Genomic DNA, 24,148 nt, shown 5'->3' with positions numbered 1-24,148 from the left:
GGTAGTGCTGAGGTAGAGAAATCCTGCTCTAAGTAAGTTGGAGGTGATGGTACCTACCTCATGGGATTGTGATGAGCACTAAGTAATTATTAATAAAATATGTAAAGTACTTAGAACAATGCCTAGCACATAGTGACTGTTTTGTGTTAGCTGTTATTGTTGTTATAATCATTTTTTATCACTTTGTATCAGTATTTCTGTACTTTAAAATCTCATAAACATTCTTTTTTAATGGCTTATGAATATCTTTTAGTAAAGTTTCCTTTTATATAAATATCGCATACTCTTAACAGGCTTTTCTTTCTTCCTCACCAGATGAGATTAAAGCAGAAATAGAAAAGCAGAGGTAAGCTGGGTCTCCTTGCTGGAATTCACTATTAAGGGAATAGGAAGTGGCTGAGGAAGTCCCTTTCTCTGCATGTTTTCTTGTATTTCTGATCCTTGGGTAGCACACAGCCTCCTAGCCCAGAGCTGGACACATTGCAGAACTCCCTATGTGTTTGAACTGATGCTAGGTGAACAGGAAACTGACTCAATAAGTGTATTTAGAGACAAGGGTAAGGAAGGTCAAGTGAATGCTGTTGTATCTTTTCTTGACAGAAAAGGCAAAACCCTTTTCTCTTGTATGTTGTGCTAACTTAAGCACTAGGCCAGCTTGCCCTATAAGTGGCTGTTCCTTACCTTCAAAGTAATGAAGGCAGTTAGTCACATTTCAGAAGTAGAGCTCTGACACGGCTGACGCCAGGATTCAATCCAGGATGCAGTCAGTACAACTCGCTAACCCGAGACCTTGCTCTTTGCATGTGGCACTTTTGGTATTTTGTCCAAATGCATGTTATATGTTACCTTTGAATTGTTAAGCCCCACAGATGCAGTTTGCAGGCATTTTTATAAAATGTTTGTGGGTGGGATGGGAAGTTAGAGTGAGGCTCAGGAAAAGGAAGTTTTTTGGTTTTTTGGTTTCTTCATTTCCCCTCTCTGGCCCTCTCCTGCTCCTTTTCCTAGGCTTGGCGCTGCCGCACCACCAAAGGCCAACTTCATTGAAGCTGACAAGTATTTCCTTCCGTTCGAGCTGGCTTGCCAGTCCAAGTCCCCGCGGGTGGTCAGCACGTCCCTGGACTGCTTGCAGGTACCGTGCTAACACTTAATTGTGTAAAGGGTTTCTTGGCAGGCCACATGGTGACCCCTCTGCTACTCAGAATACTCTCTGGGGTGACAGAAAAAGGAACATTCCAATTTATTCTTTACAGAGGTCTCATGAGGGAGGGAGGGAGAGGGGACTGAACTCCTTGGCTAAAAAAAGAATTTATTTCCTAGAAATACTGTTTTGCTAATCTCTATTATGTAGTTTTTCTTTTCTTTTTGGATTTTTACCCAAAAATTAAATTTAATGGGTGACATTGATCAATAAATGAAACCTTTAGCATTAATTGGGATATTTACTACACATGGGCACATGAGGTATTTCTATTCAGCCTCGTCCTTGAGTTTGAAGGAGAGTTTTTAATGTGGGCTAGTTTAGGTTAAGAGACACCTCTGCTTTCCCTTAGAGACCCTGGTCTACCTTCTGGAATTCCAAAAAATAAATGGGGAAGGTTGTGAACCCTAAAAAAAATTCCTTGAATTTTGTGCATTAAAATTCATAAAATCAAATAGAGAATCAAATCTCACTATTTGTAGTAATATTCTATGAAGTTGTTGTGAACACTGATTTAGTGAATCCTGAACCATTGTTCCTAGCGGAATTACAGGGTTAGGTTCCCTTGAGCGTCTGGCCTCAACATGTTCATCAGCTGATCAACATGTAACTGTTCTTTGTATGTTTTGTTTAAAGACACCTTACTTAATATGGTATTGATTCATTAACAGTGAACTCAGTTAATAGCACTGTCACACATGCCTGAACAGAACTTATCTAACACATATAATTTCTCCATGAAGCTTATCCCCGCCTTCTTGCTCTTAGAAACACTAGACCACACTTCAGTACTATGGTCGGGGGCTATTTTAAATGGCACAATGGGAAAAGCATAACACTAAATGACCACACAAAAGACACTGCTTACAGTATGAGGGCTGAATCCAGAAGTCAGAGAATCTCCTTGTTTGACCTCAGCTGGGAACCTGTGCAGAGGATTCAAATTTTTCACTGCTCTGCACATGTCTGCAAATGACCGCAAAAGCACCACAAGTATTGATTTGGGGCTAATAAATAAATTTTAGTGAGTGGGTGTATTTATGAATATAAAATCTGCAAATAATGAGGATCAGCTGTATTTAGACTGCCAACAACCTTGTCATAAATTGCCTTTTACTAATAAAGAAGCAGGAGCAGAGAAGTTAGGCTGCCTTGTTCAGTGGCATACAGATAGTGAGAGACAAAAACAGGGCTACAACTTGGATTTCTTAATTTCTGGTTTAGCATCCTTATATTTTTTTTAATGATTGATTACTGAGGTTTCTGGTTACTTAAAAGAACATTTATTCTTAACTTAAATGGGCAACCTACATCAGTGAAAAAAGCTTGATTTGTTTTTTTCAAAATGGATTGAAGAGATTCACAGTTTATTGGTATTTTCTAGAACAGGAATAGTGAATAGGTTCTATGTTATGGTTGTTTAGAAGCTGTGTTGAAAAGATGTTATGAAGCCTCCTTTAGGTTTTTGTGAGAAAGTACCATGATTGATTGGTTATGTCTGCTGAGGCACAGGACTGCTAAATGGTGGTGGGCATGCCACATTTTTTGGCATCTCTAGTCTAATATTTACTCTAGTAATCTCTTTTCTTTTGCGTATCTGTACTTGAAAATTGATGACAGTTTCTTCACAGAAGCAGCTCTTCCAAATGAAGTTATTTGCTCATTCAATATAATTCTGTTCAGATTGATAGGCATATAATGAGCCAAGAATTCTTAAATGGTAGGCTCAGGTCCTACTTCTCTCCTAAAATATTTGTTGCTGCGGAACATTTTCTGAAGAAATTTGGCATACTTTTCATTTCAGTTGTTTTCTCCTCATGTTAAGGTTTAGTTCTGAAGCTGGTGTATCAGTTACCGTTTCTGACATTCTAAGTGCAATGGCTAACATGTATTGAGCACTCAGCCTGTGCTGGGCCCTGTGCAAATGCTTTATTCTCATCATTGAGTTTAATCTTCTCAACAAACCCTCTGAGATGCTTACTCTTATCCTTATTTTAAAATCTAGGAAACAGTCTGAGAGAATAAAATGATGAACTCCACCATGTTTGCCCGACCTGAAGTGATAGAATTGAGTGAGTGTCTAGGATTCCTTACCACACATCTCTGTTCTTAACCAGGGGTCCTTAAAACGATAGTCATGAGCCAAATCAGGCCTGCCACCTGCTTTTGTAAATAAAGTTTTATTGGAACATAGCTGTCTTAATCTGCTTGTGCAGATATCAGAAATACCATAGACAGCTGGCTTAAATAAAAGACATTTATTTCCCACGGTTCTAGAACCTGGAGGGTCCAAGATCAAGGTACCAGCTGATTCAGTTCCTGATGAGAGCCCTCTTCTTGGTTTGTAGATAGTCATATTCTCACTGTCCTCATGGCAGAGAGAGTACACTAGCTCTGTGATTTCTCTTATAGGCCACTAATCCCATCCTGAGGACCCTGCTCTCATGACCTCATCTAAACCTAATCATCCCCAAAGGCCCTGCCTTTGAATACCAGCACATTGAGGTTAGAGCTTCAGCATAGGCATTATTGGGAACACAACATTCAGTCCATAGCAACAGCCATGCTCGTTTATCTGTGTGTGATCTATGGCTGGCTTTCTGCTACTGTGGATGTGTTGGGTAGGTAGAATGGACACCACATGACCTGCAAAGCCTAAATATTTAGTTTGTGGTCCTTTATAGAAAAAGGTTGCCAACCCCCACTCTTAACTATTGTCCTGTAGTTCTGGCCTCTTTAATTAAAAATATGGTCTGTTTTCCTAGAAATAGTCTGTTTCTGGAACTCGGTGTAATTGTACGATTTCTAATGGAAACATAGATGTCCTGCTTTGACTTCAGTTGAAAATTTAAGAGTGTAGTGCCTGAATTGAGGTTTATGACATGGTTAGCTCTTTTTTTAGAATGGAAGTTCTCTGTGATTTAGGTACTTCTATGTAGTCCTTTTTATGATATAGAGAGTGGCTGGCTGCTCCCTGGAATACTGAATGAAAATTTCATTTCCTCTTGGTGGTTGTCCTTGCAAAGCCTGTTTGACTGGCTTTTCCAGTGTGGGCGAGGTAACTTCTGTCTTAGAAATGGAAGGCCAGCTAGGGGTGAAGGTTGATTTTGGTAGGATTGGAGCTAGCTGCAGACACATTGGCATTCTGCCCTGGGCACTAAAAGGTGTCTTCTTTGAGCTTGGAGAGGTGATGGGTGGTAAAGGTGCTTCTGTGTGTGAGTGCAGGTAGCTGAGTTCCCTCTCCCCATTGGGAGCAGCCCTTTCCCCTGCTTACTGCTACCAAATGGCCAAGACCCTCTGTGTGCCTTTCCTTCGGCCACTGGTCTGCCACACGTGTCCCCGCGGCCAGGACTGTGGGAAGGAGCAGTAGGACCTGTCTTGTCTCAGCCAGATTTCTTCAGGCATATATCCATAACGAAATGTTCTAAAGAATATCCTTCTAATATATTCAGTTCTTCACTTGTAAGATTGTATATGTGTGTGTGTACTGTTGTTATTAAATTATATATATTATAAAACACAAAAATAGAACTTTTAAAAGGATAAGACAAAACAATAGGTAGAAATAAAGTTCCCAGTGAAGGCTGTAGGAAACCACTGGTGTAAGCTGCCTTGTTCATACCACAACATTAGCTTTTAACTCTCATTTCTAGAAAAGTTTGGATTTTTAATGCACGTTTGTAATTATATAAGTAGTACATTCTTTGTTAAAATATTTTCAGAACTTTATAGATAAGGCTGAAATTCCTTGAACCACTAGCCCCAAACCCAGTTGCCTGTTTGGGTGTATAATTTTCTTTTTCTGTTCTCTTTTTTACATGAATTGTATCAGTTGTGCAGACTTGTCTGCAGCTTCTTCTATTTAGCAGTGTCTTTAGTTATATTGCTATAGGCAGATGCCAGGACAACTCTTTTGACTGATATATGATACATTAAGGCCTCCTTTTAATTTATTCCTTCCCCTGTAAAGGGCATTAACAAACAGGGTTACAATGAACATCCCTGGGATGTTATTCAAGATGTCTACAAATCACACAGAGTCCTGTGGGTCCCAATGGAGACTTTTGGCTTTGGTCTATTCTCTCCCCCGCCCCCAGAGAACATACACCCTGTGAAGAAAAGGACTGTCATACTCACTGTTGTGCCTCCAGTACCTAGAACAGTATCTGACACAAAGAAGGATGAGGAGGTGGGGCTAGAAAGGCCCACAGAACTCAGGAACTTGGCTTTCTTCTGGCCTCCTTTCTGCACAGACAAGGGAGCAGAATCATACTTAAAACCCGTTTCAAGGTCATGTGCCCTTTAGAGACACTGTAAAGGGGAGAGTACTTCCAATCCTTTTTGTATTTGAATTAAACATCCAGTAATTCACTTCCATCTTTGCTTCACAGTATCAATGGTGGGTTCTTAGGGAACTTCTTTTATTCATTTTTATTTTAAAAAACCTTTTTTTCTGTCCACAGTATTTGTTAATTGTTTACTCATCAAGAGAAACTGTTCCTAAGCCCCAGTGTTCATTTTTCACAGTTCATCAGGAACACAGGCCAATGGCAAACTGTCATGAAACTCAACCCAAAGAAATTCTTTACATTCCACAATCAGTTTGCACGCTGAAAGAGTCCTCATCTCCTCAAAATCGCTCATGGAATCATAATTTCTATAGAAATCTGCCTCTGCCTTCTTTCCTGGTTCAGCCACAGCGAACTTACAGAACACTGCAGCCCCGGGGAGACAGTGAGTGCTCCAGCAGCAATGTGAAATCACAGACGCTTTGCCAGGAGGTTTCAGCAGAGCACTGGAAGGCATGGTGATAATATTCTCAACACTAACGTGCTTCCTGGCTGGGCCTGCTTTTCAACATTCACATTTTAGGAGTTCATAGACCATCCCACTCAAAACCGAGTGCTCAGAACTGACTTTAGTTCTTTAGGAGTAAGGAGTAAACAATGTCTAAAACCAGAGCTCATTTAGCAGGTACCAGCATTGCCTTCTTGGGAAGCCTGCATATGCAGCAGCAATGAGAAGGGATGAGGTAAAGGGCATCTTGTTCTTCAAAAACACACTTTGGTCCCCTCCCCCATCCCTTACCCGACCCCTGTCTGGAGATCTCTGAGATTGGACTTGGTCAGCGAGTGCGTGCAGGCCTTTCTCCTGCTCACTCAGTCACTTGATCCAGCAGTATCTTATTTCTACCCTCAGCCACTCGCAATCTGTTTTTCTTCTGCTATTGAACGTGGCACTTCGATAGCTGATGATGGGAAAAGCCACCACGAAATGGCGTCAGGCCTCTGCATGGTGTTGTATCTTCCTGTGTCAGTGGTGGCCGCACTGTGGATAACCTCAGGAGCTTGTGTCACTTTGTGTGGTAGAGGCAAACATGTGACAAGCCAGAAACAAAAAGGATAAGGAACAACAGCATTTTTAAGTCTTCACTAAGTTCCTGGAAGCAGCCGACGTTCTCGAATTCATGTTTCCCAGAGAGGTTGTGTCAGATGAGCGGTTCCTTCATCTGGTCACCTTTCAGAATAAGCTGGAGAGCTTGGAGAAAAATGCTGATTCTTAGGCTTCACCCCCAGAAGTGTGGTTCAGTAGGTCTGGCTGAGGGCCAGGAACCTATATTTTTAATAAGCTCTCAGGTGATTCTGAATTTCAGCCAGGCTTGGAAATCATCCTGCCCCCTGACCTTTGAGTTCCCTTCCAGCTCAGATTCTCCGTGATGAAATCCAGGTCATCAGTGAGGTGACAGGCAGGCTGCCTCTGAGAGGTGGCCCCTGTCCGAACCGCTGTGTCACCTGATTGTGAAGGCATGGCCCAAGCAGCCCGTCATCTCTTTAGCCACGTGGGGTGCACTGTTCGATAATGTCGGTTTGGGATTCAGTGTTTTTGCTTTAATTTTTGAAAGAGAAAGTATACTGATGTGACTTGGCATTCAGAGAGAATGAAAGTGTGTCCTATCAAGTGTCCTGGTACCATCCTGCCCACAATGCTTAGCTCCTTCACAAGCAAAACGTGTTAGCACTAGATTTCTATGCATCTTTCCATTTAAGGAAAAAAATGTTTGTTAATACCTTGAGACATAATTCACATGTATATGAGCCAGTCATTTAAAGTGTAATTCAGTGATTTTTGTATATTGACAGAGCTGTGCAACCATCACCACAGTCTAATTTTAGAGCGTCTTTGCGGCGTCGGAGAGAAACCCTGTGCTCAGCAGCAGTCACTCCCGTTGCCCTGCAGCCCCCCATTCCAGGCAGCCGCTGGCTGCTTCCAGCTTTGTTATGTGGAGTTCTAGTCCTTCAGTTTTTCACACCGTGATTGTGTACTCGGGACTGTTCTACCCCTTGCCTCTTCCATCACGTACTGTTTCACCATCATGGGACTCTTCTGCCGTGGGGGGACGGAACCAACGCTGCGCTCTCAGGGTGGCTGTGCCCACCGCGCCCCTGGGGAGCAGAGGGAGTGGGGGCACCGGAAGTTAAGGCCATGCTTGTCATTTGCTACAGTGGGTGGCCTCAGTCCCTGCCAGAGAGAAACATCTCATCTCTGTTCTTTCTGTGTTTAGAAACTCATCGCATATGGGCACATCACTGGCAACGCCCCAGACAGTGGAGCTCCAGGCAAGCGGCTGATTGACAGGATCGTTGAAACCATTTGCAATTGTTTTCAGGGCCCTCAGACCGATGAAGGAGTCCAGTTACAAATAATTAAGGTATTTCTGAGTGTTTGCCTGGTCTGGGTTTTAAATTAGAAACTAGTCCCCTTTGGGACTTTGGATTTCTGATTTACCATGTGTTAGTTATCTCTGGTGGTGCTGAGCTGAAACAAAAATATAAGCATCACTTCGATCTTTTATAAAGTGTCAGAATTTATTAGCATGGACTGAGACAAGAAGAGTGGAGCCAGTTGTGTTTTCAGAGTCAACAGTTCCACTAATAACAATGTAAATTGCTGTGAATTAAATCAGTTTGAAGTCCTCTGGTCCTGCCCCTAGAACTTCTGGATTGCCCGGCTGCCATTTCTCAGCAGGTTCCTGTTGATACTCTTATCGCCTATTTGCCTTTGTCTTCTTGTACCCCCATTCTGTTGCCCTGTTCCATTTCTCCTACCAGGAACAGTTTGGCATAGGCTTGTCGGATAACAGAATCAGGAAGGGTGTAGCCAACATTCTGCCTCTTAAGTCCTGAATGTATTAGCTCTGTGAAGGATGGCTCCATGTTAGCCACACCTTTCCTGAAGCTCCCTTGAAACCTCCCAGGGGAACTGGGAAACTGACTCCCCAGTATATTTTGGGGTTAATCTAGGTGAGATCAAGTTGGAGCATTTCCCCTCCTGAGAGAAGTATCTATATTTTTGTCTTTTGAAACAGTAAGCTGGTAGAAAACTCACTTCAGCACAACTTAATTACTTCGATAGTTTGGACTTTATGGAGTTAATGACTGTGTTTAATTTATTTATTTATTTAGGTGAGAGGAGAGGAGATAGTGAGGCAGACTCCTGCATGATCTCCAACCAGGATCTCTGGCAGCCCCATCTGGGGCCGATGCTCAAGTACTGAGCTATTCTGAGGTTGTCATGCTCCAATGGAGCTATCCTCAGCGTCTGGGGCCATGATCTAACCAATTGAGCCACTGGCCATGGGCAGGGAAGAGGGAGAAAAGGAATAGGGGGAGAAGCAAATGGTTACTTCTCCTGTGTGGACTGGGAATCAAACCCAGGACATTCATACACCAGGCCAACACTATACACTGAGCCACCAGCCAGAGCCAATAATTGTTTTTAAACTCAGTGAGTCATCTCTTTGTACTTATCTTCCAGTTTAGTTTGCAGAACCATTCTTTTTAAAATTTGTCAAATCATACAAAAACAAAGCCAAACCTTATGGAAAAGTTTGGCTTTGGGAGTCTGGGAGCAAAGTGGGTGTTTGTCATAGTGAAGGTTTCGGATTTTTTTGTTTTAGGCTCTTCTGACTGCAGTGACATCCCCACACATTGAAATTCATGAGGGCACAATCCTACAGACGGTTAGGACATGTTACAATATTTATTTGGCCAGCAAAAATCTCATCAATCAAACCACTGCTAAGGCTACCCTTACTCAGATGCTGAATGTCATTTTCACCCGCATGGAAAACCAAGTGGTGAGTAACAGCAATCATTAGCAGCAATCATTAGCTGCCGGGGCGGGACATTATCTCATACTGTGAACTGTTTCGTATGCGACCTCACGACCTGGCAAAAATTCACTAGCATTTTAAAGTTGATCCCTTCTTCCCCTGAGTTCTCTACACTCTGTTTTTGTTCTTGCCCTGAAAAGCAAGATAGAATCTAGCATGTATTTTGAAACTTGCATTCCGAATTTGCTTTGAGTTTGTGGAAAGAATTTATTTCTTTTTTAAAATTTTATCCTTCTCTTTGGAAATTTTTTAAGCAACAGGCTGGCGTATTTTCTGATCTTTATCAAAATTCTGGGACCATTTCTATTGAATCCCTTTTTTGTTGTCTTCTAGTTGCAGGAGGCCAGAGAATTGGAAAAACCAGTCCAGTCGAAACCCCAGTCCCCTGTGATCCAAACTACAGCAGGGTCCCCAAAGTTTAGTCATTTAAAGCAGAGCCAGGCAGAAAGCAAACCAACAACTCCTGAAAAAACAGACTTAACCAATGGTGAACATGCCAGGAGTAGGTCTGGAAAAGTGAGCTGCTCAGAGAACGGAGACGCACCCCGAGAACGAGGCTCATCGCTATCAGGTATGCCCGGCGTGCTGTCCCTTTCCAGCTGTGAGAGGGACGGGAGTCTGGTAACATCTTCAGGAACCTCTGGTAGCAGCTCGTCTGTTTCTGGGCCTTTCCCTTCGCTTTCCTCTCACAGAACATAACCATCAAGGCATGATGGCTGATGCCCCATTGTCAGCTGTGTAGTCCTCTCTCAGTAGTTCCTGAACTGTGTCTAGCTACTGCTTCTTGTTGTCAGCTTCAGAGCTGTGGGTTCAGTTTGGGCCAGATATTTCCCAAGAGTTAATTATTGAGTGGATAGTCATTCAGAATCTGTCTTATCCTCCCAGATGACAAGGACCTCATCTGTCCTGTATGCACTGGTTCTCCATGCCTGGCGCATGCCTGGCAGTTCATAGCTACTCAGACATCTGTGAGAGGGGCAAGAAGGTGGGCTGTGGCTGGATAGAGATGGACAGCTAGCTTAGTTTTCTTATTCTATAACTGAGAACGTTATTTGTTTTTGTTTGCTTTGCTTTTCTTTTTTTGCATTTTTCTGAAGTTAGAAGCGGGAAGGCAGACAGACTCCCACATGAGCCCGACCAGGATCCACCCGGTATGCCCACCAGGGGGCGATGCTCTGCCCATCTGGGGAGTTGCTCCATTATAACCAGAGCCATTCTAGCGCCTGAGGCTGAGGCCATGGAGCCCTCTTCAGGGCCCATGCCAACTTTGCTCCAATGGAGCCTTGGCTGTGGGAGGGGAAGAGAGAGATAGAGAGAAAGGAGAAGGGGAAGAGTGGAGAAGCAGATGGGCACTTCTCCTGTGTGCCCTGGCTGGAAATTGAACCCAGGACTTCTACACACGAGGCCAACGTTCTGCTGCTGAGCCAACCAGCCAGGGCTTTGTTTGCTTTTTTAAATGAAAGAGCTGTTCCCTGTCTGTCTTTAGTCTTAAAGTAAAAAATATATTAGGCATGAAATCTTCAATTGGGTTATCATAAAATTGTTTCTGAATATTTGTATGTCTCCTTGGGTAATTGCTATGAACCAGATTCAAAATTTATAGTTTTTTCAGGAATGTACCTTCCCCAGTGAGTCTGTCAAATAATTCTTGGCTCTAGTTGGTGATTCTGCATGAAATATCTGACCTGTCTTTTTTTTTTTAATAAATATATCTAATTTATTTATTTTATTTTTTAAGATTTTTTGATTTTTACAGAGGGAAGAGAGAGAGGTAGGGTGGGGAACAAGAAGTGTCAACTCATAGTTGCTTTACCTTTGACTTCTCGTTGGTTGCTTGTTGTATGTACTTTGACTGAGCAAGCCCAAGGTTTCAAATTGGTGACCTCAGTATTCCAGGTCAACACTTCATCCACTGCGCCACCACAGGCCAGGCATGACCTGTCTTTATAATTGCTGTCATGTCTCTGTCACATTATTGGGGATGATTCTGTCACTAGTATGTTTCCTGCTAGAGTGCATGGATTTGAGCAGCTTTTGTTCCTCTATAATTCACCAGAGTGCTTGGTGCACATAGGATCAGGCTGTGCATCATTGCTGGAATGTTGCAGATATCAATTCACTCAAAGAGAGAGGTCAAAGGAGAAGGTTGCCACTAAGAATTGCATGTATCTCAGGGTAAGCACAGCGGTGCCGTCTGCTCGATTCTGCTGTCATGTGTCTTAGGCAAGGTGCTCAGAAACTCCTGGCCCACCCTCTGAATCTGTTGTCATCTTTGCCTTCTTAACTCTCAGGGCAAGGACCAGAGTTTTTACTGTAATCCTTATCAAGCTGTGTTCAATCAATAAATGTTAATATTTAAACATACTCTAGTAAGCATAGCTGTGCGGATATAAAAGCAAGTCTCTCTGAGCTGCATAAAGGTGCTTCCACTACAGCCCATTTACTGCAGGGCAGCCAAAGTAATCTCTTAAAGCGTGCATGAGAGCATGGCCTCCTTTGCTTAAACCCCTTTAGTATTTTCCTACTAAGAGTGAAATCTGTGTCCTCCCTGCTCTGGTGGCTTCCAGAGTCCTATGGGGGCTGGCCCTTGCCCACGTCTCTGTCCCTTGCTTCCATTTGTTTCCCCCTCATTTGCTACATGGTGTGCAGATGGTATTTCTGATTCCTGAAAGTGCCACACTTGCTTTTTGTGCCTTTGTACTTCCTGTCCTTTCCCTGTCCGCCGCCCCCCACGTTATCTTTAAGTCTTCAGTTCGAACAGATCACCCTCTTGAAGCTTCCTGTCATGTGTATCCCCTCATTTTTTCTTCATAGCACTCACCAGTACTTAAAGTTACTGAGTTAATGCTTGCTTGTGCCTGGTCTGAGACTTGGGCTGCCCTGTTTACGACTATATTTCCAATGCCCAGAATGGTGCCCAACATACATGACAGACAGTAAATACACTGTTTTTAATAAATGGGGGGAGGGGCTTGATTTCTAGAATATACTTTTGCAAAAACACAGTAACTTAAAATTCTGTGATAATGATTTGCAGTTAGTATGTTGCTGTGGATTTTGTTGCCAGTAGTTGGCACCCCATGAGACTTTCCAGGAATGTGGGAATCATATTGCCTGTGAGAATCAAACCACAAACTTGCAAATAGTAGGTCAAAATGGAGATGTGCCGTCACCCTTAAAAAGAGCAAATGGCTTTGGTTCTCAAGGTGTGGCTCTAAAGAAAGAGTGAGTTCTTCAGAGCAAGGGATTGAAAAGCCTTGAAAGCCAAGGAAGAAGGGCAATCTGAGAGGCAGGTGGTGGAAACGGTGCCCTGAACTGGAGCCCACGCAGTGTAGGCCCAGTGAGAGGCCTGGGCCCTCATGCCTCTGTGATGAGACCACACACCCAGGCCTCGTATGGTTCCGTACGATAGTAATCACCATGTGCCATCCCTGACTAGCCAGTCACTGTGCCTGGCACCATGTTCACTAAGTGGGCAGTCCACATACATTTCCCTGTGTAAATGAGAACCCTCCCCATGGCCTTCCTGGGATAATTCACCACCCAGTGCACTTCCTGTGGACGGAGACAATTCAGCACCGAGACCTGAAGTTCTTTGCCTTCTGCAGTTTTTCATCCCAAGTTGATAAGTCAAAAGTCAAGTTGTCAGTGGCCCTGGCCGGTTGGCTCAGCGGTAGAGCATCGGCCTGGCGTGCGGGGGACCCGGGTTCGATTCCCGGCCAGGGCACATAGGAGAAGCGCCCATTTTCTTCTTCACCCCCCTCCCCTCCTTCCTCTCTGTCTCTCTCTTCCCCTCCCGCAGCCAAGGCTCCATTGGAGCAAAGATGGCCCGGGCGCTGGGGATGGCTCCTTGGCCTCTGCCCCAGGCGCTAGAGTGGCTCTGGTCACGGCAGAGCGATGCCCCAGAGGGGCAGAGCCTCACCCCTGGTGGGCGTGCCGGGTGGATCCCGGTTGGGCGCATGCGGGAGTCTGTCTGTCTCTCCCCGTTTCCAGCTTCAGAAAAATACAAAAAAAAAAAAAAAAAGTCAAGTTGTCAGTCTTATCAGCCTGCCCAAGAAGTAGATTGAATAAGATTTTTTTGAGCCTAAGACATGTTTGCTTATGTGAATTTTTGAGCAAGGCTAACAGCCTTCCCCAGGAAACCTCACCCTGTTTGTCCATTCACACCTCTCCTGATTGCCCAGATATTCTTGTCAATTTCTTTAAAAAAAAAAATAACACCTGATTGATACAACTATAGTTCACCCATTTAAAATGTACAATTAGCACAATTAATTTTGGAGCATTTTATCATACCCATTAGCAGTTGCTTCCCATGTTCTTTTAATTTCATTTTTAAAGTTCTGACTTTTTAACTCCCAACATTAGACATTAGCATATATAGCTAATATGTAGCTATTGTAGGAACACAGTTACTTATGTATTTACTGATTGGTTAGTTCACTTTTAAGCACTATAAAATAGAGAACGTTTATCCTCCCTCAGCCAATATGGAAGTTATGTTCAGACAGCCTAGGTTCAGACCATGACTCTACCACTTTGTGACCTTGGGCAAATCTTTCACCTCTCTGAGCCTCATTTGCTCATCTGTAAAATGAGAATACAACTAGTAGCTATGTTATAGGTTTGTGAGAATTAAATGAGAGCATCACTTCTCGGCTTTTGGACTAAGATCAAGTGTAGAGTTAAATGAGAGCAGTGTCTAGCACTTAGAGCTATATAAGTGTTTGCTATTATTATCTTCCAGATAAGTTTCTGCTTAAATAATGAATTAATTTAAAGAAAAATGGCAAGTGTTTCAGTTGTTGATCTGATGTGATGAGTGGTGGAAGCAGTGCAGTGAGATAAAGTGAGCCTCTATCTATGTTAAATAAATAAATCGTTGCAGTGGGTTAAGTGCTCTGTGGAAATGCACACACTTCGTGCTGTTCTCCAGGACCCTTTGGATCAATCATAGAACTCATATAGATAGTGGCTTGATTGAAAATCCTCATCTAAGGAAGAATTAAAAGGGATATTGGTTTTGTTTATTTAATAAAACCATGGCCTTTTGGTTCATTGTGATGTTTTGTAATGTTTACTTCTGTAAAAGTCTCATTAAAGGCTGTTTAGTAATTCTCCCAGAACTAGTTTTCTAAAAAAAACCTCTTCCACTTAAACAGTTAACATTTTACAGAATAATTCCATCTAAAATTTAGTAAGTCTTCAACTATCACATTAGAAATCTCACGCTAGGTTCTAGGTTTACAGGGTGGGGAGAAGGCAGTCAGTCACTTATCAAGGCTTCGTGTTCCCCATGGTGAAGACACAGGAGACACTGTCATCTTTTGTTCTGCCAGGAACCATAGTTGGTAAAATCCAGATCCTACCTCCAAACTGTGGGGGAGGAAGGGGACCCTGTGATGTAGGGAGGAAGAGTGTGTAAGTCAGAGGGGATTAGTGTTCCACAAAAGGAAACTCAAATCATAACAGTGTTGCCTGGGAGTTTGCAGAATTCATGGGACTTGTCTTCTGTTGGCACAGTCAGATCTGGCCTTGCTGGGTACTTACATACACCTTTTACCTTCTGAAATGTGACCCTAGAGAACGTGAACAAAATGTCCTTCTTGCTCTTCCTGTCTTCCCTGGAAATGCCCACATGTATGTGTTTGTGTATTTGGGTGGGTGTGTAGGCACTGACGATGGAGCCCAGGAGGTGGTGAAGGAGATCTTAGAAGATGTGGTCACATCTGCCATTAAAGGTAAGAACCAAGAACCCAGCCTTTCCTTCTACCTCATTCCTCCAAAAGAGTCCTTAGCCAGATATTTTAGTGGTAAAGTGTCCTACCCCCACCAGTGAACCTATGGAAACTGAATCAGCCCGTGTCTGCTCAGCTTTCATATGGAATTCAAAAATTACTTGTTTTTAGTGGTTGATTTTACTCTTATTCAGAAGCACAGTATGACGACGTTAGGGTTGGGTGCTTCACGTGGGGACACAGAAGGCCACTCCCGTATGTGTCCAGTTTTTCCAGGAGTGGGCTGTGAGCCCTGAGGTAGTGTCCATTGCTGCTGCATTTGTATGGCTAGCCATTGACGTGTCAAGCAGATAGTCCCAGTGTCAGCAAGTATCAGATGCACATGGAAGCTTGTTATTTTTGTTAGATTTCATTCATAGCTCCCTCAGTTTAATGGTGTGATTTTAGTGGAATTGAACTTACATAGTTCAGAATGACTATTGGATGATGTTTTCCTTTGTTTTTGCCCCAAATCTCAGGTCAATGGCTATAATTTGAACACTCAGTTCCAGTGCCAGAAGACCATTAGTGGGTCAAAAATCAATAATTTAGTGGGTTGTACTCAACATTTTTTAAATGGAAGAGAACAAAGTGAAAGTAGAATGTAAACTGAAAGCATGCATGCAGTCTGTTAAGCATTGTTTAATGAAACATGCATTTCAGTTATTTATGTGCATACATGTACTAAGTCATGATTTTTAAAAAGTATTTCTTACTGAGGGTCAGATTTGACCAACTGCTCTAAGCCCTATCCTTTTGTTAATTTAGGGTACAACCAAGCTATAAACACTATATACAAAGATTTCATTATTTAACTCCTTTTAGATATGTCTTTACAATGGAATAATGTTACTTCACACCCTCAGATTTTGTTCTGGGGCCAATACAAGAAGTTCTTACATAATGAACATCTGTCTCATTCACTGCTGTATCCCTCAGTCCCTAGCATAGACTTTGGCAAATAACAGGCACTTGATAAATATTTGTTGAATGAATATATGCTTTGTAAAACCATTATTGAAGATTGTGCTTACGTTGTTTTATATTCCTTATATATCCTGTATGTAAAGATCCACATAGTAAATTCCTCATTGAGTTCAGCTGTTCTGCTAATCATCAGATATACTTTCTTTCATTAAATGATGAAATCTATTTAATTCTTTCCATTTTTCACATGGCTCCTAGGAAATTCAGGTCTACATCTTTTTGTTCCTGTGATGGGTTTTCTTGCATAACTGTCAGACCCATTCATTTACGTGACCCTTCTTCTCTCACTCCTATATTAATAGCTCTTTATTTTTTTAATTAATTAATTTATTTATTGTATTTTTCTGAAATGAGAAGCAGGGAGGCAGAAAGACAGACTTCCACATGCACCTGACCAGGATCTTCCCAGCAAGCCCACTAGGTGGCAATGCTCTGCCCATCTGGGGCATTGCTCTGTTGCAGCCGGAGCCATTCTAGAGCCTGAGGTGGAAGCTATGGAGCCATCCTCAGTTCCCCAGGCCAACTTTGCTCCAGTGGAGCCTTAGCTGTGGGAGGGGAAGAGAGAAAGAGAAGAAGGAGAGGGGGAAGGGTAGAGAAGCTGATGGGCACTTTTCCTGTGTGTCCTGACCAGGAATAAAACCCTGGACATCCACACGTCAGGCTGACACTCACCACTGAGCAAACCGACCAGGGCCAATAGCTCTTTTTTTTTTTTTTTGTATTTTTCTGAAGTTGGAAACGGGGAGGCAGTCAGACAGACTCCTGCATGCGCCCAACCGGGATCCACCCGGCACGCCCACCAGGGGGCAATGCTCTATTGCAACTAGAGCCATTCTAGCGCCTGAGGCAGAGGCCACAGAGCTATCCTTAGCACCCGGGCCAACTTTGCTCCAATGGAGCCTTGGCTGCGGGAGGGGAAGAGAGAGACAGAGAGGAAGGAGAGGGGGAGGTGTGGAGAAGATGACGGGCACTTCTCTTGTGTGCCCTGGCTGAGAATTGAACCCGGGACTCCTGCACGCCAGGCCGACGCTCTACCACTGAGCCAACCGGCCAGGGCTCCAATAGCTCTTTTTAAAAAATAAGTTTGCGGGCCTGACCTGTGGTGGCGCAGTGGATGGAGCGTCAACCTGGAAATGCTGAGGTTGCCGGTTCAAAACCCTGGGCTTGCCTGGTCAAGGCACATATGGGAGTTGATGCTTCCTGCTCCTCCCCCCTTCTCTCTCTCTCTCTCTTTCCCCCCTCTCTAAAATGAATAAATAAAATCTTAAAAAAAAAAAAAAAAAGCATTTTAAAAAATAAGTTTGTGCCTGACCAGGTGGTTGCCCAGTGGATAGAGCGTCGGACTGGGATGCAGAAGGACTCAGGTTCGAGACCCCAAGGTCGCCAGCTTGAGCACGGGCTCATCTGGCTTGAGCAAAAAGCTCACCAGCTTGGACCCAAGGTCGCTGGCTCCAGCAAGGGGTTACTCGGTCTGCTGAAGGCCCATGGTCAAGGCACATATGAGAAGCAATCAGTGAACAACTAAGGTGTCGCAACGAAAAACTGATGATTGATGCTTCTCATCTCTCTGCGTTCCTGTCTCTCTGTCCCTATCTATCCCTCTCTCTGCCTCTCTCTGTCCCTGTAAAAAATAATAATAATAAGTTTGCATTTTTCATGTTTAGCTGCTTCTGTTCTTTTATAGAAGGGCCAAGGTAGACAGGGCTGCAGTATTGCTCACAGTTCTGGAGGCATTACTGACATGGACGACAAAGGAACCAAGCCACTGATGGTGGGGCTGTGGCTAACAGACACATGGAAAATCTGCCCACCACTTTGGCCAAGCCTTTTTCAATGTTCTGTCAGTCCTGGGGTAGTGGTGCAGGGAAAGGGGAAAAGCTAGGCACCTGGAAGGGTACATGAATCACTTCTTCCTCGTGTCAGCCTGCCTTTAGGATAAGTACTATTTTGACAATGACTTTTGCACTTGTGTTTGAAGAAGCAGCACAAAAGCACAGTTTGACAGAACCTGAGAGGGCCCTCGGCGAACTGGAGGGCCAGGAAGGTGATGTCCCCCCAGCAGTGGATGAAAATTCACAGACCAATGGGATAGCAGACGACAGGCAGTCCTTGTCATCAGCAGATAACCTGGTATGTTGATGATTCTCTTATCAGACTCATTTTGATTTTTACCTTTTTAGAAGATACAGAATTAAATCTCTGTGAGAAAAAGCGAATGAAAGCCAGCAAACCCTTTTCAGTTATTGGTCACAGAGTCCTGGCCTGATTGCTATTCTTTGTGTTAGTAAGTTCCATTTTCAGAATGTGCTAATGTTGGTTGTATACAACATTGTTATTAAACCCTTTTCAGATTTTTAACACTTAACATTTAATGCCCTTTTCCTTTTCTCTCAAAGTAACTTGCATTCATTATAGAAAAATAAAATATAGAGAAGAAAAAAAAAACAGAGAAATAAGTCATCCTTAATCCCATACATAACTCAATATAACGCTTGTTAACATTTTATTTATATCAGTGGTTTTCAACCGCAGGTCCATGGACCAGTGGTGGTCCGCCAGAAATTTTGTGACAGTCCATGAAAGAGTTAATTAGCCTGATGTTGTCTGTCTGTGAACCAGCAACTGAAAACCACTAGTGTATATCATTCTAAATTTCCATCTCCCTCACATATTTTTTTCCCACTTAAATGGTATAACACAATATACATGCTGTTTGGTAACCTACTTTTTAAACTTAATATATATTATGAACACCTTTTTTCAGGCCCATAAATATGTCCACCACAGTTTTTTTAAAATAGCTTTATTGTTCTCTTGAAAAGGTTATATATAAACTTTCAAAACAGGAAGTAATATAACATTAATATCCCATGTGAATTCACTCAGTACCTTTTTACCAGTGTTTCTCAGCCTTTTTCATTATCACCCATTTAAGGAGCTTTTTTACATATTTTTTTTCCTTAATCATCACCCACCCCAATGAAATTTTAAAGCTACTAATAAACTAGATACTGCTTTACGTACTGTATGTATATCTGTGTTGTATACATAAAAAGAAGAGTTTTTCACCCCCAAAAAACAATGTTTTTGCCCTTGTCTCAGTCTGTTCAGCCTGCTATAACAGAACACCACACACTGGGTGGCTTATAAACAACAGAAATGTATTTCTCACAGTTTGGAGGTTGGAAAACCCAAGATTAAGCGGGAGTTTTGACATATGGTGAGCATCTGCTTCCAGGTTCATAGACAGTCTTCTATGTCTGTCTTCACATGGTGGTGGGATGAGGGAGCTCTCTCTGGGGCCTTATAAGGGTGCTAATTCTATTCATGAGGACTCTACCCTCATGACCTCTCACCTCCTAAAATCCCTACCTTCTAATACCATTACATTGGAATTAGGTTTTTTTTTTTTTGTTTTTTTTTAATATTTTATTTATTGATTTTTTAGAGAGAGAGGACAGAGAGACAGACAGAGAGAGAGAGAGAGAGAGAGAGAAGGGGGAGGAGCAGGAAGCATCAACTCCCATATGTGCCTTGACCAGGCAAGCCAAGGTTTCGAACCGGCGATCTCAGTGTTTCAGGTTGACGCTTTATCCCACTGCGCCACCACAGGTCAGGCTGGAATTAGGTTTTAACATATGAATCTTGGCAGTACACAAACATTCAGTCTATACCAGCCCCCTTGGGGTTATATTATTCCTGTTAAGAACGCACCTAGGGATGTACAGTGATGCCTTGAGATACGAGCAGACCAACATACAATTTTTTTTTTTTTTTTTTTATAAATTTTGTTTATTGATTTTCTTTTTAGAGAGAGGGGAGAAAGAGAGAGAGAGAGAGACAGAGAGAGAGAAGGGGGGGAGGAGCTGGAAGCATCAACTCCCATATGTGCCTTGACCAGGCAAGCCCAGGGTTTTGAACCGGCGACCTCAGCATTTCCAGGTTGACGCTTTATCCACTGCACCACCACAGGTCAGGCCAACAACATACAATTTTTTAAGATACGAGCTGTGACTCGGTCCATATTTTTGTTCGAGATCTGAACGAAATTCTGAGATACGAGTTGTGATTCGGGAAGCTGCCGCTAGTTTTTGTGGTTTCATTTTAAGTAAAGAAAGTGCAGTTTTAGTTTTGTTTAAAGTAAAGAAAATGCAGTTTTAGTTTACATTTAGTGTTAAGAAAGTACAGTTTTAGTTTACATGTCTACAGTGCCTGCATCCCTTCCTCCCTCCCTCCTCCTCCGCCATTCACCTCTGTTAGCCACACTCGTCTATCTCCAAGGTAAGAATACAGTACTAAATAACACTTTTTTCTTTTATTTCATATATTTTGTTATGCATTGGTAAAGGATACATGTGTGTTAATTAAAAACATGTCTTTTTTCATAATTTAGGATGGTTTGGGGATGTTTCACAGGGCTGGAACGGATTAAATATTTTAGTTATTTTAAATGGGAGAAATTTGTTTGATATACGAGTTGAGTGACTTACGAGCTCAGTTACAGAACGAATTAAACTCGTATCTCAAGGTACCACTGTATTTAAGTCCGTATGAGGGACTCATGTCTTATATACTAGTGAACTTGCTTTGTTCACTCAACACTATCTCATGGACACCTTTCCACATCAGTACATACATAGCTAATTTTTTAATGGCCATGTAAATTCAATTATATGGATTACTGTAATCTATTTAGCCAATTCCCTATTAGGCCTTTAGGTTATTTCAGTTTTATCATAGGAAACAACAGCTCTGTAATGAACATCCTTATGGATAAATCTTGTGCGCATCCTTAATTCCTTCTTTATGATCAATCTCTACAAGCGGTATTGCTGGGTCAAGAGTTGGAAGCTCTAAGGCTTTTGATCCTTTTTTTTTTTTTTTTTTTTTTTTTTTTTTTTTTCTGAAGCTGGAAACGGGGAGAGACAGTCAGACAGACTCCCACATGCGCCCGACCAGGATCCACCCAGTACGCCCACCAGGGGCAGCGCTCTTCCCACCAGGGGGCGATGCTCTGCCCCTCCGGGGCGTCGCTCTGCCGCGACCAGAGCCACTCTAGCGCCTGGGACAGAGGCCAAGGAGCCATCCCCAGCGCCCGGGCCATCTTTGCTCCAATGGAGCCTTGGCTGTGGGAGGGGAAGAGAGAGACAGAGAGGAAGGAGGGGGGTGTGGAGAAGCAAATGGGCGCTTCTCCTGTGTGCCCTGGCCGGGAATCGAACCCGGGTCCCCCCGCATGCCAGACCGTCGCTCTACCGCTGAGCCAGCCGGCCAGGGCCTGATCCTTAACATCAAATTAGCCTGCTGGGGCCTGACCAGTCGGTGGCACAGTGGATAGAGCGTCGGACTGGGATGCAGAGGACCCGGGTTCAAGATCCCGAGGTCGCCAGCTTGAGTGTGGGCTCATCTGGTTTGAGGGAAAGCCCACCAGCTTCAACCCAAGGTCGCTGGCTCCAGCAGGGGGTTACTCAGTCTGCTGAAGGCCCGTGGTCAAGACACATAGGAGAAAGCAATCAATGAACAACTAAGGTGTTGCACGCACAATGAAAAACTGATGATTGATGCTTCTCATCTCTCTCCGTTCCTGTCTGTCCCTGTCTATCCCTCTTTCTGACTCACTCTCTGTCTCTGTAAAAAATAAATAAATTAATTAATTTTAAAAAATTAGCCTGCTGGGAAGGTAGTACTGGAATCTCTGCCCACCTGTAGGCTGTCAGTTCTCATTTCTCCACTTTCTCATAAAACTGGGTGATAGCATTTATTCAGATCTTTGCTCTTCTAATAGGAGAAAGATCCCGCCTTAATCCTTAGTAATAAGGTTTAGGTTTGTTATTTGCATTTCTTGGTGAATTGTTTATTAATGTTTGCCTGTTTTTCATTTGACAGAAAGGTTTCTATATTTCCTTAATGAATTAGAAGAACTTATTATATGTTGAAGATATCCATCCTTGCCATAGGTTACAAATATATATATATAATTTTTTAGATGTAGCTTATTTAGAGAAGCTTATTTTAAAACACTTATTTTTTTTAATCTTGCACTGGTATTCATAGAAATAAATTTTTACCCAAGCTAATATGAATAATTACCTATATTTGTTTTAGTTTTTTTGTGGTTTAATATTTGCGCATTTATCATTTTAGACCAGCCACACCCACTCTTTGAAGGACAAGGAACAAGGTTTTAGAATTGCCTTCATGACTTCCCCATACCTTCTGTTTTGCCACTTCTCCCCCCCATATCCCTCACTTTCCCCACTTTCCTCACTCCCCTGTTGAATAAAGTAATTTACATTTCCATGAGATAATTCTATTTCTTAAATTTGAAAGTAGTTATTCTTTGGCTTTGACCGCTTGATTTTTCTCTTATTTCTTTCTAATCTTAGGAATCAGACGCGCAAGGACACCATGTGGCCGCTAGATTCTCTCACATTCTGCAGAAGGATGCCTTCCTTGTGTTTCGCTCCCTTTGCAAGCTCTCCATGAAACCTTTGGGTGAAGGCCCCCCAGATCCAAAGTAAGCAAACAGCAATTCTTGGCTCTGTGTAACCCACACAATTCAGGAGGATCTTAGGAGTTCCAGGAAACTCAGGGCTTTGGACCCTAGATGGTATGAGTGTAGGAATTTATTCAGGATGATTTTACAGCTTTTCAAAATCATGTGATGCCTACAATCAGTCCTTTCATAATGAATTGTCTCTGTGTCCCTATCAGCCAAGATTTTGCCCAGTTTTGCTTTCTTGGTTTATATGCTAAAAATAATTACATTGAACATGCACACACTCTCTTTTAACTGATCAATGGGTTTAATATACTAATGGGGGCAGGAGCAGGATGTGAGCAGACCCGCCCTGGTTGGAAACCTCTGCTTCATGGATACAGATCTAAGCTCCAGATTCAAACCAGAGAAGACAAAGCTTTCTCTGTAGTAGTGAATGCGTTATCACAAGAGGCAGTGCTCCGGAGTGGCCAAGTGGAGGCTTTGGAACCAGAGAGAACTGCATCCAGCCCTGGCTCTTCCACGTGAGACCAGCTCCATGGCTGTAGGAGTTCCTGAATATCATCTGGAAAATGGGAAAATGGAAAATCACCTTACTGGACCCATTTAATAAAATAATACAGTGAAGTTTCAAGCACAGGGCCTTGCACTTTTTAAAAGTTTTATAGTCATCAGCATTATTACTATTATTATTAGTCATTAATAAGAAGTCTCAACTCTTCTGTTGAGAATATAACCATTAGGGAAATGGTTTATGGAAATTTCCCATTTCTTACCATCCCTGTGGGCATGAGACAAGTGGATAAGAGAGGCCAGATATCTTAGTCTCCCATGAATGGCGTAAAGTAATTGTGCATCAGCTTAGTTGCAGAACCAGGTATCTAGAGTCAGTTGACACTCACTTTGCTCCTGCTGTATTCTCTACTTACAGCAGGGACTGATAAAAAGAATAGAAGTTGGCAGCTCTTGTTCTCACAGGGTCTGCAGGTTCCAAGAGGACCCACCTTGTGCCATTTGCCCCTGTTCTCTTAACATTTGGGGGCTTTGCTAGTTCTTAGCTCATTGGCTTCTTAGAAAATTCTCACTGGTACGGAGAGGAGTGAGGCCTTTTTAAGAAACGTGCTTTTTAAATTTTGTCTTTCAGCCCCTCATTGTTTTTCGTTTTCTCTGCCAGGTCCCACGAGCTGCGCTCCAAGGTGGTTTCCCTTCAGCTGCTCCTCTCCGTGTTACAAAATGCTGGTCCAGTCTTCAGGACTCATGAGATGTTCATCAACGCAATCAAGCAATATCTCTGCGTGGCATTGTCCAAAAACGGCGTCTCTTCAGTGCCTGATGTCTTTGAGCTCTCTCTGGCCATTTTTCTTACTCTTCTTTCAAACTTTAAAATGCACTTGAAAATGCAAATAGAGGTATGGATTCCAAATTGATTTTTTAATTTTATACCAGATGAGTTAACTGCTGGTGGCATAGTCACCAGGAACTACAAGTACACAGTCTACTGGCTCCCCCTAAAGAAC

The 24,148-nt window shown here is 42.8% G+C and overlaps 1 protein-coding gene across 1 annotated transcript in view; it reads left to right on the top strand.

Annotated features, from left to right (window-relative positions):
* The window catches only part of ARFGEF2 (ADP ribosylation factor guanine nucleotide exchange factor 2), a 96,719-nt gene that overhangs the window by 15,323 nt on the left and 57,248 nt on the right, over nt 1–24,148 (top strand). Inside the window, exons 2-10 of the mRNA XM_066237316.1 lie at nt 316–346; nt 1,006–1,129; nt 7,761–7,907; nt 9,156–9,335; nt 9,705–9,942; nt 15,044–15,112; nt 18,114–18,265; nt 22,519–22,649; nt 23,806–24,040. Coding sequence (XP_066093413.1) covers nt 316–346; nt 1,006–1,129; nt 7,761–7,907; nt 9,156–9,335; nt 9,705–9,942; nt 15,044–15,112; nt 18,114–18,265; nt 22,519–22,649; nt 23,806–24,040 — 1,307 coding nt within the window. The remainder of the gene's footprint in view (nt 1–315; nt 347–1,005; nt 1,130–7,760; nt 7,908–9,155; nt 9,336–9,704; nt 9,943–15,043; nt 15,113–18,113; nt 18,266–22,518; nt 22,650–23,805; nt 24,041–24,148) is intronic.

Source organism: Saccopteryx bilineata, chromosome 6 (genome assembly GCF_036850765.1).
Source record: "Saccopteryx bilineata isolate mSacBil1 chromosome 6, mSacBil1_pri_phased_curated, whole genome shotgun sequence".
In the NCBI taxonomy this organism is placed as follows: Eukaryota; Metazoa; Chordata; class Mammalia; order Chiroptera; family Emballonuridae; genus Saccopteryx; species Saccopteryx bilineata.
This window is presented reverse-complemented; position numbering and strand designations above follow the sequence as displayed.